Genomic DNA, 19,218 nt, shown 5'->3' with positions numbered 1-19,218 from the left:
ACAACGATGACCCAGCTTATAGGGAGGACGTCAGAGATCTGGTTGTGTGTGCCAGGACAACAACCTCTCCCTCAACATGATCAAGACAAAGGAGATGATTGTGGACTACAGGAAAAGGAGGACCAAGCACGCCCCCATTCTCATTGACAGGGCTGTAGTGGAACAGGTTGAGCGCTTCAAGTTCCTTGGTGTCCACATCACCAACAAACTGTCATGGTCCAAACCCACTAAGAGGGCACTGCAAAGCCTATTCCACATCAGGATTACCTCAATTACCCCCGCACATTGACTCTGTACTGGAGACTGAAAATATTTGGCATGGGTCCTCAGATCCTCAAAAGGTTCTACAGCTGCACAACCAAGAGCATCCTAACGGGTTGCGTCACAGCCTGGGATGGCAACTGCTCAGCCTCCCACCGTAAGGCGCTACAGAGGGTAGTGCGTACGGCCCAGTACATCACCGGGGCCAAACTTCCTGCCATTCAGGACCTCTATACCAGGTGGTGACAGAGGAAGGCCCTAAAAATGATCAAAAACTCCAGCCAAACTGGTCGTAGACTGTTCTCTCTGCTACCACACGGCAAACAGTACCGGAGCACCAAGTCGAGGTCCGAAAGGCTTCTTAACAGCTTCTACCCCCCAAGCCATAAGACTCCTGAACATCTAATCAAAGGGCTACCAAGACCCCTGCTGCTACTGTCTGTTTATAATCTATGCATTGTCACTAACTCTACCTACTAGTACATATTACCTCAATTACCCCCGCACATTGACTCTGTACTGGTACCCCTTGTATATAGCCTCGCTTGTTATTTCACTGCTGCTGTTTTAGTTATTTGTACTATTTTCTATTTAACACTTTTTTTCTTAACTTCTTTACTTCTTAAAGCATTGTTGGTAAAGGGCTTGTAAGTAAGCATTTCACTGTAAGGTCCTACACCTGTTGTATTCGGTGCAATTTGATTTAATTTGAAGTCTCTGAATGTCCTTGAGTGGCCCAGCCAGAATCCGGACTTGAACTCAATCTAACATATTTCGAGAGACCTGAAAATAGCTGTGCAGTGACGCTCCCCATCCAACCCGAGAGCACTTGAGAGGATCTGCAGAGAACAATGGGAGAAACTCCCCAAATACAGGTGTGCCAAGCTTATGGTGTCATGGCTGTTATCGCTGCCAAAGGCACTTCAACAAAGTACTGAGTAAAGGGTCTGAGTACTTATGTAAATGTGATATTTAAGGGGGGGGGGTATTTAATCCATTTCAGAATAAGGCTGTAACGTAACGAAGTGGGAAAAGTCAAGGGGTCTGAACACTTTCCCAATGCACTGGACATCCATTAAGAAAGTTTCTTTAATAATCTCTTTAATAAGACTCAAACGCTCCTTTTTATGATTTAATCTAGTAAAAGGCCTATTTTCAGTAGCTTAAGCTACATGATATCTCTCACGACGGCCTTCTCTCTTTGAAGAACGTATGCCACTGCCATCAAATGACCGCAGCTGCAAGGTCTTTGACGTAATGTGAATATTTTGGGGAAAGTGGGGTAAAAAAAATCCATCCGACTTCGTTTGAGTGGTTTTGTGCGTTGAGATAGAATCTGTATTAAAAAAACTTTTGTGCAGAAAAGCCAACAGACAAGGACAAGTTAGGCATATATCTTTATTTTGACTCTGTTAATGTTGTCAATACAAAAATGCGACAGATCCTGTCCAACCTGGCATTTCTTAATTTGTTGATTTAATATTTAGAAGTAATTACCTGAATAATATTGAAATGCCATGATAATTACGAAGTCTAATGGCTTGTTTCAAGAAGCATATTCTTGTAATCAAGTGTACAAGTAAAAGTCTGTCCCTCACCCCGCCTTCTGCTCCGTCCAGTTTTTGTCCTTGATGTGGCACACACAGCCCGTTAGTGCACACCATGAGTGTAAAGAGTTGTTGGTGTATTGTTGTGTGTAGATGGACTGAACTCACACATCTCTGCCCAAATAGACTCAGAGAATTGTGTTTTAGTGTGGGCATTGTAAGAGGCCTAACACCAGCCTCTTACACTATTACTGAATTTGGGGACTGCTTTTGACGAGGGCCCAAAGGGTCAAAGGAAGTGCACTAAATATGGAATAGGATGCCATTTGGGACGCTGACACAGCCTGTGAGGTCGGTTAGGAATCAAGCCCTCTGCTCCTCTGCCTTGTATGTGTTCCGTTTCCTCCTTTTGATCACACTGGGGAAGGATAGGCCAGCCTGCTTTTTATAGGCAAATAAGATGCAGCCTTTGTATTTTTCGAGAGAGACGAGAGATTGAACAGTGGAAACATGATAAGTGCTACTAAAACTAGTGGTCTATAAAAGGTTGTAAGTCAAGTATGTAAATGTACAGTTACAATACGGTTACACAGTAGGCCTACCTGGCAATGTAATTACCATGTAAAAAGGCCTATAACAAGTTGCAATTACTTGGTTTCTTACAGAGATTTACATGGTTACAGATCTACATGGCATCTTCAGTGGATGTTATTGGAGGAGAACGTGATGCTGTTGTATAATCTGTTGTGTGTGTGTGTGTGTTGCGGGACTTGCGTTGTGTAATAGTTGTTGCCAGATGTCATCTAGAGGTTTGTGTTGGGACGTTAGAACCGAGTGCTGCTGAAAAATGTATGCCATAACGCCCCCCCCCCCCCCCGCCCCCAAGTATCATCTCTTCTCATCCTTCCCTCTCCTGTCTCTCCATCCCTCTCATCTCCCATGCTCCACTTGAAGTCAGGTTGGGAAGTTTAGTAAAGATAACTTGGTCATTCAATGTTAATGTCCTATCCCCAACATTACATCACATCCCATGATAAACATTTCATGACCAAGTTATCTTTAGTAAACTTCCCAACCTGTCTTCACTGTGGGGAAGAGAGGAAAGAAGAGAGGGGGGGATAGAAGAGAGGGTGGGCAGAAGAGGGAGGAAGAGGTGAGGAGAAGAGCGAGCAAGGGAGGGGAGGAGTACTTCACAGAGACAGTTGACAGACAAAGTTGAACCCAGGCCTGCCAAACAAGCTTTTAGGTCATATCAGTTCAACTGTACTCGCACACGGTCGGGGAGGAGAAACTTGACGGTGTTGTATGTGTGTTATGTCACATTTGTCAATAGTAGAGCATAGGCCTATGCAAGGAAATGTGAGTTGAGAGAGGTGGGTGAAATCAACTGAAACTGCAGATTAGAGAGAAGGTGGGTGGGCCTAGAGAAAATGTCCTGAAACCGGGAGGGAATTTGTCCAATACAATCTGATTTTGTCCAATGCTTGTTTTCTTTGTCCGTTGCGTAATGTTTTGCTACGTTGTGCACTAATGAGTACGACCCAGAGCAGCATAGGCCTAAATCGAATTTACAGTGTTGTACCTTATTGGCAACAAGTTTTGACGAGCGAGTTTCAAACTCTTGACAATTCACACCTTCCAACACCAGCTGAGAGTAGTGTGTCTCCCATTCATCAAATGTAGTGCCCTTCCCTTCTCAGCTATGAGCTAGGTCTCTTCTCGTTAGACTAGGGGTTCTTGGTACGGCATTCTGAACGTGCTTGGTTTCTGTTTTGCTTGTGGCAGTAAAGTCACTGAGAAAGTGGGGTGACAGCAGCAGACAAGAACAGGCAAATGAGATCATACGATAAGGGGCTACGTCCAAAATGGCATCCTATTCCCTATATAGTGCACTACTTTTGACCCGGGCCCATGGGGTTGAGGTCAAAAGTAGTGCACTATGCAGTGAAGCAGGGTGCCATTTGGGACATATCCGAGGTGAGGTGAAAGACGGTTGTTGAGGGTCACAAGGGGGGTAGTATGGCGCACAGATATTTAAGCTGTGGAATTAGAGATGACATCCTTCAAAAAGTAGTTGAGGGGGGCCATTGACGTGTAGGCTACAGGACTATAGAGTGGTAGTTGAATTTGAAAGATTAAGGGAGCTGGCAAAAAAGAGGGAGAGCGAGAGAGCCTACAGAAAAAAAGAGCGTGAGACGGAGTCAAGAATGGGTGCTTGGGGACGAGTGGTGGGTGTGATGGAGAAGTCTATGTATTAACCAAATGCTAGCTTCCTTCTCCCCTGTAAGCTTCTCCTCATTCATTGGCCAGCTGAAAGCCCCTTGTATGAAGGAAACACCACCAGGGAGACCTGATCTCGCTGCCTAGCTTTGTGTGTGTGTGTGTGTGTGTGTGTGTGTTTTCCTCCCTGCTTGGGAAGGTTATTTTTAAATCCATTCTGCTTCCTGGCTGCCCTGACTACAGCTAGCCTACCAGCAGGACAGGAGTATTCCTGCTTTGTTGTTTTCTGGACTAGTCTACTGGAGGACCAACTGAACCGCTTTGAGGAAATTAAGAAAAGAAAAGACAACCATGTTCTCTTCTCCTTTCCCACAGTTACATTGCAAACTCTTTGCAAAGATGGGGGACGACCGACCTTTTGTGTGCAACGCTCCGGGCTGTGGACAGGTAAGCCGTCAACTACCTCTGTCTTGTCTCAGGTTTCAGGTGTGTGTGTGTGTATGGTTGTACTTGGTATTTGTGTGTGTGTGCTTGTATGGTTGTACTTGGTATTTGTACAATAGTGTGTGTGCTTGTATGGTTGTACTTGGTATTTGTGTGTGTTTGTACAATAGTGTGTGTGCTTGTATGGTTGTACTTGGTATTTGTGTGTGTGTGGCTTTGTGTTTAGTGTGTGTTGTCTATAGCAGTTGACTCTGGAATAACTGGAAGTGAGCATCCTCCTCAATCAGTTGATTGGGAAGTTGAAACTGACGATATTCATTCATACTGTACATGGCCTAGTTCTGTAGTGAAATTAATGGAATTTCCCATTGCTGTCAGTGGCATAGAACATGGGTAGAGAGTAGACCATGTTTTAGTTAGCCATCAACCGGCTTATGTTTCTGGCCACATGTACAATGTATTCCTATTGCCAGTCTGTTTCCGTCACTGACTGAGTGTCCACATGGACAACACAACACGTTCCTATTGCCAGTCTGCTTCTGTTCTCTCGCCAACTCCTTATTGGCTTGACAATGACTAGCTAGGAAGCTATAATTGCGAAACAATTTTAATGTAGGATATTTAATGGATTAGCTCTTCTGTTTCTCTGGAAGAGCCCTCATGGACCACACACACACACACTGATCGCACTGTTAATGATAGCTAGCTAGTCGAACATGGGTCTCTTGGCTACTTCTTTTTCTCAGTGAGAGCCCACATGGACAATACACTGATCACTGACAGAGACAGCTAGCCTAGCGGTGTTGCGATACATTGCTAACAAGGATGCGTCTCTTCCCATTCAGCCAGCCAGTGAGTCACAGGCAGCAGGCAGTAGAGATGAGTAATCTAGGCGCCGTTATTGTTTCAACCCGTCTCTGTCTCACTTCTACTGCCCTGCAGACACGGAGGTTGAAGACCCATATAGTGACTCTGCTGGGCACTAAATGTCTGTGGCTGATGGCATCCCAAATGGCACCCTAGTCCCATAGGGCTGTGATCAAAAGTAGCACATTATATATGGAATAGGGTGCCATTTGGGACGCAGCCGTACTGGAGGTTAGCGACGCGCAACACGAGTGACTGCTTTGGCAGTTATGTATGTCTACGGCTACACAAGCCACAATCATGTCTAATGTAATGTTGGTTTTGGCCAGTAGAACATGATGAATAGCAGTCATAACAAGACAGGTGTTGTTGTACTCTGTCCTATGGTGCTAGATTTCACCTATAGGCTAGTTGTTTTAAAGCCTAGTACAACATTATAATACAATCCCAGTGAAGATGTTAAGAAAGATGTATTTTCAACACCTCTGGTTCTTCCCTCCTTGACTATTGATGCCATGACTTGAGACTTATACGCCTTGTTATTAGGAAACATTATAAAGGCTCCCTCGTGCTTCTAAAAGTGTTACCACATATTTTACTGTGGACAGCTTGCAGGCAGCAGACGACTGTATTGTTAAGAGAGTGGAGATGGAATTATTGATGTTATTACTTTGTCTCTTTTTGTTATAGAGGAAATCATTAGTGTTGTAGTCTGTTGTCCTCTGCGTTTTAGTGTTTAGACACTGTGCCGCGCACACACACACCGTAACATGCGTCTGGAATGAATAATTGATTGCTTGTTGGCTCCTTTTCCCTCTCGGAACCTTCAGGACACTAAGGGACTCGATTGAAGTTACCACAACACTGAGTTTAGCTTCCACTTGACTTGCTTCTGTTAGGAAATTCAAGCTACCACAACAAACACTTCAGCTTCCACTTGACTTGCTTCTGTAAGGACAACAATGTTGTAACATATTTAATTTATTGACATGATTCATTTATTAATCAGTTACAGAAAGACTACAATGGATGCTAAAATAAAAGGTACACGATGTCCTGTGAGATTTGGTTGAATCAACACTGATGTCTGTCTGTAGCTGACTTGCCTGTGTGTGTGTGTGAGAAGAGTTGAGCGATATTATGATAGTATCGTCGATAATTGACGATGGTTGACAAGTATCGTTGATGGTTGACATGATGTGACAGACGATGCTTCAGCCTATTTGAACTTGGCAGGAAAGAACGGTGTCTCGAAGTGCACAACACGGCAGCACAAGTGACATTCTGGGTAATTCCTATTTGCTTAAACCTATTTCAATAAGTATGTTGCATGCAGAACGCAAGCGAGGAATATAGGCCAGACGGAGCAGAGAATTCCACCGACGCGACGTAAAATGACACTACTTAACTATCTTGTGTGGAGCTGTTTAAAAAAAACATAGGCTCTATTAAATATAGCCTTCTCTCTCCATTCGATAGGCTATGAATATGACTTTGGGCTATAGGCTACACATTGATTGTTTTATGCGTGGCTTTCTCCTGATCAAATAATAAAAGTAATGGAGTTCCATCTTAAAAAGTTGTTTGAACAGCCTAAAAACCTCAGGTAGCCAGAGGACCACACATTTAAAAAAAACAATAACATTCATACACCCACTAATGGTAGTCGCTCTGGATAAGAGCATCTGCTAAATGACTCAAATGTAAAAATTACTAATAATGAGAGGGAGAGAGCGAGAACAAACAATATCAATAGAAAAACTAAATCAAGTTTAAGCTTATTGAGAAAGAAATGATCCATGTGGGCCAGAAAAATCCCTCCATGCAACATTATTATTATTATTATTATTTTATTTTTATTTTTTTAATAACCTGTCTTAAAAATAATGTAAGACAAGTTAGTCAGTCACTTATTTGCCAAATATTCTAGCCTGGTGTTGTAAAGTTGCTGTTTTCAAAAATCGCAAGAATGGAAGTCTAATAGACTAGGCATAGGCTCTTCTCAATCAAAGCTTTACGAGAGATAGAAGAAACAATATTATTTATTTATTATTTTATGGGGCGAATTAAGCTATTTATTTTCCAGTTCTGAAGAACCTAGAGTGCTCTCTTACTCACTACGGTAAGATCGTTCCTCATTAGACAGTCACCGTTCCATCATGTGGGCGCCACACACACACACACACACACACACACACACCTGTTCTATGCTGCAGCTCCTCCATCAGAAATAAATATTAGAAAAGATTTGCCTGCACTTAGTCTCTACCTGGGCTTTCAACATTATCTTTTGTCATGATTTGTCCTGTTGAAGCATTCGATTTCACGCTATAGCCTAACTGTAATTTTAGCTGAGTAAAAATAATATGGGGCTGTCCACAATGTGGGGTTTTATGGCTACATAATCACGATAGGATGAAGATTGACATCGCCCAACCCTAGTGTGTGTGTGTGTGTGTGTGTCAACACGTTGTGAATCATCATAGCATAGTGTGTTGATGCTCCTTGGGTGTGTTTTGACACCTTCACACTCAAACACTTGGCTGCCCTTTTTGTGTCTGTGTGTGTTATTTAGTCCAAACAGAACAGAAGTATGATTTTATTCAGGTCATGTCCAGACCTTGTCTTGCTATGGCACATAGCATATTCATATGGGGAAACCTTGTCCTGGTGTTAGTCTGGCCTTTCCAAGAATCCTTCTGTACAATTTGAATTTACAGCGACAGGGTCTCCATTTTGACCTGTTTGCTATTTATTGTTAGATATGATAATCCTTACTTCCAGTATCTCCTACGTACGTACAGGTCAGAGAGGCTAATTTTAGATGGTTTCCCCCAGCCCGACCCAGTTGTCTTGGTCACAGGAACGATACTGTCAGTCTGTGAGACGTATGAGTGTATTGGTGACGCTACAGCTAGCTGGTACTGGCTAAAAATATGCTCCTGACACTTGACAGTGTTTCCACTTGGCGCTCTCTCTCTTTGTCTCCCTCTCTCCCCCCTCTCTCACAACTGAACTTGTTACTGTGATGCTCACGCAGCCCGAAATAGCTTTCATTTCAGAAGACGACGGAGGAGAAACTAAAGTCTGCATCACAAGTAGCACCCTATCCCCAATGTAGTGCACCACTTTCGGCCAGAGCCTTTGGGCCGTGATCAAAGTTGTGCATTAAATAGGAAATAGGGTAACGTTTGGGCCTCAGCCGAAATGCTAAAGCCATGATGATTCAAATTCCACCTACTGCATCCCCTACTGATTCACCTCCACGGTCGCATATCAGGGTAAAATGTAGCAAGAAGTTTTGTAACAGCAAACTGAATTGTTTTTCTTATTGGACATAGTGACACGTAGTCCATCCCGGTTTCAACGCGTTTCCTTCCGTTTGGTGCCTAATGAACACAATCTAGTTCTGTAAACTAAACCAAAGCAACGCCAAAAGGGAAGAGAACAAATACAGAAAGACTGACAGAGGAAGACTATTGTAGCACAAGAGAAGAACACATACCTTGAATGAACACATACTTGTGCTCTAGGCTACTTGTTTAGTGGACAATATGTCTTACAAATGCAGTAGTAGAACAAGTGCACAGCAGATGCTAGATCAATTATTTTACTTTTTAAAAATTTTACGAGGCAAGTCCGTTAAGAACAAATGATGTACAGTAAGCCAACAAGCAGGCCGAGCATTCCACTTCCCTGATGAGCAAACTGTTGAGTCAATGTGTTTTCAGTGTCAGCAGCATTTTGTGGCATATAGCGATAGTCAGCCATGGCTCTTCCAAGACATGTTGTATAGTTTGAAAGGGTGCGGTACAAAAACCAGAGTGTATTGTACATCACAGATATTCTTTGTGGTGCAACCAAAAGTGATACAGCATGAATGTGTTCCAAAAGATAGCAAGTCAAATGTATATGATTCTGTGACTTGACATCTGATATTGAGGTGCTTTCTTGCACCTAACCGACTGAGCATCAGGCCTAATAGATTATCACCTCTCTCTCTCTCTCTCTTTCTCTCCTTCTGTCTGTCTCTCTTTGTTTGTTTTTTCACGGATCTACCCCAACCCGGGATCCGACCAGGTCAGATTAAAACATTTTGTAGTTAACCCTCAGATTATGAAAACGAGCCAGTGTGCACTGCAAGTGACGCATGGTAAAATAGTCTACTTGTAGGAGAGGACGACGACGCAGCGGAAATCGGGGATAGCCAATAGGTTATATGAAGTGAGTTTCTGAGACATGGAGTCGTTTTTTGCTGACGTGAAGAAGAAACTGAATGAAAGAGAGTAGCCTACAGGCCAGAGATGGAAAAACCGACAGCCAAATCGTCTGTATGGGCCTCATTTATGCACATTGTATATAAAGAGGGGAGAAAGGTTGCCCATATTTTACAGACCTTAGCTATTGCATTTTAGTTTTATTTAGTCAATTTACTAGTTTATTTAATTAATTTTTTTAGGCTTGGCCTATTTAGTAGGCTATCTTAATAAAAAAAATTGAAGTAAGTAATGTTGAATGACTCGAGTGATAGGCTATTTGTAGGCATAAAGCTGGGACTCACTCATACGCTAGTTTGTGGCTTTCGTCCAAAATAAATAAGTGATTAAATTTAATGCAGAGTTACCGACACATTCTTTCAGGTCGTCTTTAACTTGGTTAATAATGTTGTTTATTAATCTGCTCATGTTGTGTTTGTACAGTAGACTGATATTGTAGAAAATATTGTCTCCTTATGTTGAAAGGCTCCCGATTTGATTCATTGTGTAAAGCATGGTATAAGAAGTATCAGGACTTCTCTCTTCAATTTTTATTAACTCTCCGGATGGTAGGCCTACATGTCCGCTTTAAATCAATGCAGCAGACTCCATCCTTCCATAGACTATTTAACGTTTATTTTTAATTTGAAGCTTGCTGGTCAAACAGGCTATAGCCTACTTTTTTTTAGTCTAAATCAATTATTATCAAAACAGTTAAATAGACTAGATTTTAATGTTGAACAGTATACGAATACAGAATATTACAGATTACAGACTAAAGTGAATTATTTGCTGGTCTCCCGTATGTAAAAGCTAAATTAAAAAATAAATGTTTTGAATCAATTTGGATTGAATGGAGACCCGATCCAATTTGGATTAGATTCTCTCTCAACTCTGACATGTTTCGTGTCACATCTGGTCCACCTCTGATCTGAATCGGATTTTCTAAGAAAATGACTGGATCCTGTCGGGGTCGGGTGGGAATTTTGTGGATCCGGTTCGGATCTCATTTCGGGATCCGAGGATCTAGTTGTGTATGTGTGTGCGTGCGTTTAATTATCTTCATAAACCCCCCCCCCTCCCCTTTCTTCAGAGGTTTACCAACGAGGACCACCTGGCTGTACACAAACACAAACATGAGATGAGTCTGAAGTTTGCCCCTGCCAGGACTGACTCTGTCATTATCCAAGGTACTGGTTCTCCTAGTGAGTCTGGTCTATTCAACTTTATTACTCTACTGTCACCTCTTTACTTTGGTACTCTTGCCACTTGTTGTGATCACCGAAACATTTTAGTCAGAAATGGCATCTCTGTCACCACCTGTCCTGTTCTGTTTTATTTCCCTGAAGACCTTTAGTTGAATATTGGATTGTTTTGTTTATCTTTAAAGCTACAATCCTTAGTTGAAGAATAACAAAGGGTCACCCTGCCTTTGTTTTGGGGTTATGCCTGCAAACTTGGGTTTTGAATTGCGGAGATCTGGCATGTCTGCCTCGTGATTCGTTGGGAGAGTCCCCAGAATGTGTTTTTTCCCCTTTATCGACGTAGGCAGTGGCGTAGTTCCTCTATGCCAAAAGAGTCCATCAGTGCTGGCTAGGGTCGGGTTTTCGAGACTATAGATTTTTTTTAGGACAAGGTTATGTTTCTGGATGTTGCACCACACTGCCTTGTTGACAGCCTGACAGTGCGGTGCAGGAGGACGCTCCTCCCTCACCACTTTTGACCTTTCACATCACGTCACGGACCATACACCGGTGCACCATGGCTCAGGATAACTGAACTCCCTCCTCGTTTTACTCAAATGTTTGTAAACAATAGTTTAAACTATCATTTCGATATCATGGAAGGTCATTTATTGCATCCCTAGCTCAATGAATTTGAGAGGCTACATTTCTCCAGGTCCTTCCCTCAGCTTCCCCCCCCCAAAACAAAGTGGTAAGGGAGGAGCGTCCTCCTGCACCGTACTGTCAGGCTGTCAACAAGGCAGCGTGGTGCAACATCCAGAAACATATAACCTTGTCCTAAAAAGAATCTATAGTCTCGAAAACGCGACCCTAGCCAACACTGATGGACTCTTTGGGCATAGAGGAACTGCGCCACTGCCTACGTCGATAAAGGGGAAAAAACACATTCTGGGGACTCTCCCAACGAATCACGAGGCAGACATGCCAGATCTCCGCAATTCTAAACCCAAGTTTGCAGGCATAACCTTTTGTAGTGGTAGTTGATGCAAACTCGCCACTTGTGAAATACACTCATATAAAAAGAACCTCTGTGATCTCCATCTTACTAGCTACTATTTTATTCAAGAGGATATTGTAATCGAGCAGATAAAGTAGTGATGTAGGCAGAGATGCCGTTCCTCTATGCCAAGAGAGTCCATAATTGAAACAAAACCTTGGACACTTGCCTAGGGTCGGTTTTTGAGACTATAAAATATGTTCAAATGTTCAAACTTGTTTTCATTGGGAAGGCAGATAGTTTTTATTTTATTTAATCAAAAGCAATTACTTTTGCATGTGAAAACACAGAATCTTCATGCCCGGGAGGCAGCCCGATTCCAAAACGAATGCAGTCACTTTTCCAGTGCAAACTCCTTCCACTGGGATAACCCGGGCAAGATAATCGAATGCCCTCAAGTTTATATTTTGGGTTCCGATGGGGTATGGTAGTTGATATAAGCTCATGAGCCGTTTCTAAGTTATATTATTCAATAATCAATGGGTGTATATATAACTAATTTATATGTCCAAAAATGTATGTAGCAACTAAGGATTCTAGCTTTAAATCTCCATGCCAAAGTGTTTCAGAATAAAACATCCATCCGTTGGCTGTTTTTTTGCACGGTAAGTATGGAAAAAAAGGTGAGAGATTTTCTAAAATAGATGTTTCTCTGTGTCTCATTTCCTCCTGTTCCAGACCAGACCCCTACTCCCACTCGCTTCCTGAAGAACTGCGAGGAGGTGGGGCTGTTCAACGAGCTGGCTAGCTCCTTCGCTGAGGAGTTCAGGAAGGCCCAGGAGGATGACGACAAGCGGGCCAAGAACCCTGTGAGTAGAACCCAGGTGGTTCCATGGACCACGTTTGCCTAACGAGTTACTCCATCTGAGACCTGAAGACTTGCGTAAGCTCTAGGCTTTAGGTCAGTGGACTAATGGTCTTGTTGCGCGCAGAAGACCAGGATCGGAACCCAGTTAGTCACATGAGCGGTGGAATGGGATTGGAGTCCTGGATCTTCTGAAGTGCTATCTCTTTGTAGTGTCTCACAGTCTCCCTCTCTTCCCCCCTCCCCCCCCCCCCTCTCCTCCAGCTCCCTGCCCCGAACAGGGAGGTGGCCCTGGACATGAGCCTGCAGACGCCTTCAGCAGAAGCCGTAAAGGTGAAGGAGGAGACGCCTGTTGAGGTTGACTCCTCCCCACCAGGAAGTCCAGATTCCTTTTCCAGCATGTCAGACAGTAGCAGGGACACCATGGTGAGAAGAGGAAAGGTAGGGGTCAAAACTAAGGGGACATGACTGACCAACAAACCCATGTTGAATGACCTAATTGGTTAGGATTAGAGTTCTGGGTTGGCATGCCAGTCACGTTCCTTCAGTCACACCCAAAGGTAGGGGACAGGGGAGGGCCAGAGGAACACGTGGTAAGTAGGTATGAGAGACCAGGATAGGCACTGTGGTTTGTTAATGGGGATCGAATGGATGACAGGATAGAGGAACAACATGCCTGCTGTACTCCTCCTTTACTATGTCTATGTGCTATCAAGGAACAATCCAGAATGCATTGGAAACAAGTCATTATTGACCTCATGCGGACCTTATACTCACCCGGTGTTGAACGGAGCATCTCTCCTGTCTTCTCCTCAGGACACTCCCCCGAGGCCAGCGCTGAGTTCGGCCCCCACCCCCACAATCATGAGGCCAGGCGCCCTCCCGGTGCGGCCCAGACCAGGCTCTCTGCCCCTCCACCTGGGCTTCGACGCCATGCAGCCCACCATGCCTTCACCCACCTCTGTCATCACACCCACCCCACCATCCAACCGCACCGTATTGGGGTGAGTGACTGGTCTTCTCGCCACAAACCTGGTTCCAGATCTGAAGATGGCATAAGCAGTTCTGGAACCAAGCTAGTCCTCCGTGGGGCCTGGAGATCCAGTTAAAGATGGCTGTTATATGCCGAATCCCACTTCAACCCTTTTTTTTTTACAATCCCTACCCCCTAGGCCATTTATATAGAACTGAAAGGATTGGATAAGTGTATCCTATATGGTGTAAATTCCACCTAGCCTATCAGAGGGCAAGATTAAGATTTCCAAATAGATTTTTTCCCCCATCAGTAACCCTCTACCTCTCTCTTCTAGCTCTCCCACAGGCCACTACCCCATGATGATGCACCTTCCCAACGGGCTCCTCCCTGGACCCATGCAAATAGCCTCTGTCATATCTGTAAGTAACCTGCCTTCATTGCTCTGCCCTTCTCTGGTTTGTTGAATTGGTTGTTGCCAATTCTGATTCAAGTGGAAGCTGACCATTACCTGGAAGCTGGTCCCCCGTAGCTCAGTTGGTAGAGCATGACGCCGCGCCAGTATAGTGGGTTCGATTCTCGGAATGCCCATATGTAAAATGTTTGCACAGATGACTGGCATTTATTATAATTATTATTACATTAGTAACAGAGTAATAACATATCAGTCAGGGAGTCTAGTTTGATCATATAATAATTCAATTGTACGCTTGCACTAGTTGTCTATAATGAGTATAAATTCACATGGAGAATACATGAAGCACTTTGAAACACTGTATGAGCCCCAACCTTGTTAAAATGTGTGTGTGTGTGTGCATCCTGTCTCTAGCTGGCCCGGCCCATGCACATGGTGCCCAACATTCCCGGTATCCCTGGTCCTCCTCTGGGAGGTGGCAGCAGCGGCTCCAACTCCCCCTCGGGGTACACCACACACTCGGAGGCCAAAATGGTTAGGAACAGATGCATCTGTCTCTCTGTGTCTCTCTCTCTCTGTGTGTGTCTCTGTCTCTCTGTGTCTTTCTATCTTTCTCTATTAGGGATGCACATTCCTGTCAATGTTTCTGCCATCTAACTGACCCTCATTAACCACTTAACAAATGCTTACATTTGTTCCAAACAGTAAAAATGATGTGACCAACAGAAAATACTATGCGTTCATACAAACAACAGACATTTTTTTAAACTATTGAAACAATAGCAAGCAGGGTTTTCCATTAGCGCCGGCTGCGGCTACAGACACATTTTCCACTTCAAATTAAGTAGGCTACTTTCATTTTGCTTGTCCGTCAAGCCCTCTCTCGCTAGAATGAACAATATGCATTTTCTAGTGATCTATTGATAGGATAGGCACCTGCAGTCTGCTGTCTGTCCCGCCTCCCCGGTATAATTTGTGTGCACTATGGTTGGTTGCAGTCAAATTTCTTTCTTTGCACGGAGGAGGGAGAGAGCATGATGCTCGTGAATTTGCACCTCCCATGTAATGTAAGTGGTGACGATGAGTCAATATCCTAATTATTGTTTTCTGGTATCATTCATATTTCCTAGGCTTCCTTTCCTAGGATTTTGGGGCTTGCCAGACAGTGACGGTAAAGTGAGTGACTCGTCTCGTCAGCCTACCGAATCGCATCGATGAGAGAGACGTTCATTTGACTCCCTAATTTGCATAGTCTACTTTTTGGCGATTTATCTGCAGATAATTTATGAAAAGATGAAGATGGTGAATCATCACTACAGGAACAATAGGTAGTATAGGTAGCCTCATTCTTGTCCAAATATCATAATTAGTCCCTTCACGTAATCCAGGTATTAAAACGGATTTCAACAATATTCTAAAATCTATTTACCTTTTAGTAGGGAATCAACTAAATGTATTGAACAATTTATTCATTTGCCCAAGTTTATCATAAGACATGAACAGAATGCAGCAGTGATTCGTATTTCCTGTAACTTTCTGAATGTCTGTGTGTAGATGGAAATGTTTCTCAAAAGCCTTCTCAATGAAATGCTAGCTAAAAATGAGCCTATGCTTACCTGACAGAATCATGTCTTGATTATTTTCATCAATCCAGCAGATATTTGTTTTGCAAACCAAAAACAAATAAGGGAGTTGCAAAGTGCCCTACAAAATCACCGCTAAACAACATCCTCTTGCTAGGTGCACACTTGAATAAAAGGATAACTACACCCCAAAATAAAAATGTATCCTGATGGGGATTAAGCATTGTTGTTTGCCCTTACCTAAGGAAATATTTGTGGGGTTCTAACGCCCTTAAACAATTCCCTTAGGTAAGGGAAAAGTATTCCTTAAGGTAAGTAAACCCTTAAGGGAAACACTTAAGATGTTTTATGCAACCGGGCCCTCAATTTGACCATTTTCACTTAATTTAAAGGGGAAATTCACCTTAAAAAGTTGTTTGCGACTGACTTCAAGTGAAGGAAACTGTAATGGAAAAGATGAGGGGAATATTTATTTCAATGTTTTATCCAACCGGGCCCTGCAGCTCTCGGTGTCTGACGGGTGATTGTCCGTTCAAACTAGGCTTTTTAATGCGCGTGTGGTGCCCGTGTGATAATTAAGACGCATGACAAACTAATGAAAATACACACGTGCCAATTTAATTACACTCAGTTATGCAAATTATCCTATAGACCTATAGGCTCTCTGTCCCCCTTGGTCTACCCCTTTGGGTGTACCACACACACTCTGAAACCAAAATTGTGAGATCTATCTCTATTTCTGGTGCTCTCTTGCTCTTTCTCACCCACCTTCTCTCTCTCTCTCTGGTTCTTTCCCCCTCGATCTCCCCCTTTTCTCCTTTCTCTATGTATGTACAGTTGAAGTCGTAAGTTTACATACACCTTAGCCAAATACATTTGAACTCAGTTTTTCACAATTACCGACATTTAATCCTAGTAAAAATTCACTGTCTTCGGTCAGTTAGGATCACCACTTTATTTTAAGAATGTGAAATGCCAGAATAATAGTAGTGAGAATGATTTATTTATTTCAGCTTTTATTTCTTTCATCACATCGGGGCGGCAGTGTAGCCTAGTGGTTAGAGCATTGGACTAGTAACCGAAAGGTTGCAAGTTCAAATCCCCGAGCTGACAAGGTACAAAATCTGTCGTTCTGCCCCTGAACAGGCAGTTAACCCACTGTTCCTAGGCCGTCATTGAAAATAAGAATTTGTTCTTAACTGACTTGCCTAGTAAAATAAAGGTAAAAAAAAAAAAAAAACATACCCAGTGGGTCAGAAGTTTACATACACTTAATGAGTATTTGGTAGCATTGCCTTTTAAATTGTTTAACTTGGGTCAATTGTTTTGGGTAGCCTTCCACAAGCTTCCCACAATAAGTTGGGTGAATTTTGGCCCATTCCTCCTGACAGAGCTGGTGTAACTGAGTCAGGTTTTTATGCCTCCTTGCTCGCACATGCTTTTTCAGTTCTGCCCACAAATGTTCTATAGGATTGAGGTCAGGGATTTGTGATGGCCACTCCAATACCTTGACTTTTGTCCTTAAGCCATTTTGCCACAACTTTGGAAGAGTGCTTGGGGTCATTGTCCATTTGGAAGACCCATTTGTGACCAAGCTTTTACTTCTTGACTGATGTCTTGAGATGTTGCTTCAATATGCCATCTATTTTGTGAAGTGCACCAGTCCCTCCTGCAGCAAAGCACTCCAACAACATGACGCTGCCACCACCGTGCTTCACGGTTGGGATGGTGTTCTTCGGCTTGCAATCCTTCCCCCTTTTTCCTCCAAACATAACAATGGTCATTTTGGCCAAACCGTTCTATTTTTGTTTCATCCGACCAAAAGACATTTCTCCAAAAAGTACAATCTTTGTCCCCATGTGCAGTTGCAAAACGTAGTCTGGCTTTTTCATGGCGGTTTTGGAGCAGTGGCTTCTTCCTTGCTGAGCGGCCTTTCAGGTTATGTCGATATAGGACTCGTTTTACTGTGGATATAGACACTTTTGTACCTGTTTCCTCCAGCATCTTCACAAGGTCCTTTGCTGTTGGTCTGGGATTGATTTGTAGTTTTCGCACCAAAGTACGGTCATCTCTAGGAGACAGAATGCGTCTCCTTCCTGAGCAGTATGACGGCTGCGTGGTCCCATGGTGTTTATACTTGCGTACTATTGTTTGTACAGATGATCGTGGTACCTTCAGGTGTTTGGAAATTGCTTCCAAGGATGAGCCAGACTTGTAGATGTCTACAATTGTTTTTCTGAGGTCTTGGCTGATTTCTTTTGATTTCCCCATGATGTCAAGCAAAGAGGCACTGAGTTTGAAGTTAGGCCTTGAAATACATCCACAGGTACATCTCCAATTGACTCAAATTATGTCAATTAGCCTATCAGAAGCTTCTAAAGCCATGACATCATTGTCTGGAATTTTCCAAGCTGTTTAAAGACAGTCAACTTAGTGTATGTCAACTTCTGACCCACTGGAATTGGGATACAGTGAATTATAAGTGAAATAATCTGTCTGTAAACAATTGTTTGAAAAATGACTTGTGTCATGCACAAAGTAGATGTCCTAACCGAAAAGTCGGTTAGTGGTTGAAAAGCGAGTTTTAATGACTCCAACCTAAGTGTATGTTAACTTCCGACTTAAACTGTATCTTTGTATCTATCTCCCTTCGTTGCCCTTTACCCTTCAATCCCTCCTTCTATCTCGGTTTGTTCGTCACGTGACTGAGATGGCATAGTCCAGAAGCAATTGTGATAACGTAAAGGAACACGTGTTTTTTTTTTTTTTTGTGTGTATATTTTGTCAATGTGTGTTTTTAATGTTAAAATGGTCCTTGTTGTCCTGTCTCCTGTAGAGGCTGAAGGCAGCACTGGCCCAGCAGAGTTCAGGAGGTCATGGTATGGGAGGTATGGCCGGCAGCCCCATGCACCCCCAGAGGATGGAACAGAGCCAGTTACTGGTGCAGCACCCCGACGCACCCTCCCCAGCACAGCCACAGGTAGGACGACGTGGAGATATGGACACACTCTTACTCTCTCAAGCACTCACTCACTCACGCACATGCATGTTCATTGTAAAGAATACACATGCAGGTTTTACTTTCTGGTAATCAGGGTTGGGGTCAATCCATTTCAATTCCAGTCAATTCTGAAAGTAAATAGAAATTTCAGTGTACTTCCTGAATTGACCCCAACCCTGGTGGCAGTAGAATATTATCAAAATCCTCTTGACTTGGATCTTCATGACCTGTCGTTCGTTGACATCAGTAGAAGGGCAGGGGCATTACAAAATTGTCTTTCAGTGCCTAAATTATATCAGTCTTGTTTAAGGTGTTGACAAACTGACTCAAACCCTCACTCTCTCTCCCACCTCACTCTCTCTCCATTTCCACCACGCCCTCTCCTCCCTTTCCTTCAGGTGTCTCCGGCCCAGCCTACTGGTGGTCGGCGGCGGCGTGCGGCGGAGGACGACCCGGACGACCGTCGACAGCGTTTCCTGGAGAGGAACCGGGCAGCCGCCTCGCGCTGCCGACAAAAACGCAAAGTCTGGGTCAACTCCCTGGAGAAGAAGGCAGAGGAGCTCGTCTCCATGAACGTCTCGCTGGCGGTGTGTGTGATGGTTTTC

General features: G+C 43.4%; 1 protein-coding gene across 2 annotated transcripts in view; it reads left to right on the top strand.

The window, feature by feature from the left end:
• Positions 1 to 19,218, top strand: part of atf7a (activating transcription factor 7a) — a 58,647-nt gene that overhangs the window by 31,832 nt on the left and 7,597 nt on the right. The window contains exons 2-10 of one of the 2 annotated variants that reach the window (XM_064957674.1): positions 4,404 to 4,475; positions 10,689 to 10,785; positions 12,515 to 12,645; positions 12,906 to 13,067; positions 13,458 to 13,645; positions 13,952 to 14,036; positions 14,444 to 14,563; positions 18,449 to 18,592; positions 19,012 to 19,200. In XM_064957674.1, the coding sequence (XP_064813746.1) occupies positions 4,428 to 4,475; positions 10,689 to 10,785; positions 12,515 to 12,645; positions 12,906 to 13,067; positions 13,458 to 13,645; positions 13,952 to 14,036; positions 14,444 to 14,563; positions 18,449 to 18,592; positions 19,012 to 19,200 (1,164 nt within the window). In that variant the 5' untranslated portion in view covers positions 4,404 to 4,427. Of the gene's footprint in view, positions 1 to 4,255; positions 4,476 to 10,688; positions 10,786 to 12,514; positions 12,646 to 12,905; positions 13,083 to 13,457; positions 13,646 to 13,951; positions 14,037 to 14,443; positions 14,564 to 18,448; positions 18,593 to 19,011; positions 19,201 to 19,218 lie in introns of those variants that run through there. The other variant, XM_064957673.1, reaches the window with a different exon arrangement.

Source organism: Oncorhynchus masou, chromosome 33 (genome assembly GCF_036934945.1).
Source record: "Oncorhynchus masou masou isolate Uvic2021 chromosome 33, UVic_Omas_1.1, whole genome shotgun sequence".
Lineage (NCBI taxonomy): Eukaryota > Metazoa > Chordata > Actinopteri > Salmoniformes > Salmonidae > Oncorhynchus > Oncorhynchus masou.
This window is presented reverse-complemented; position numbering and strand designations above follow the sequence as displayed.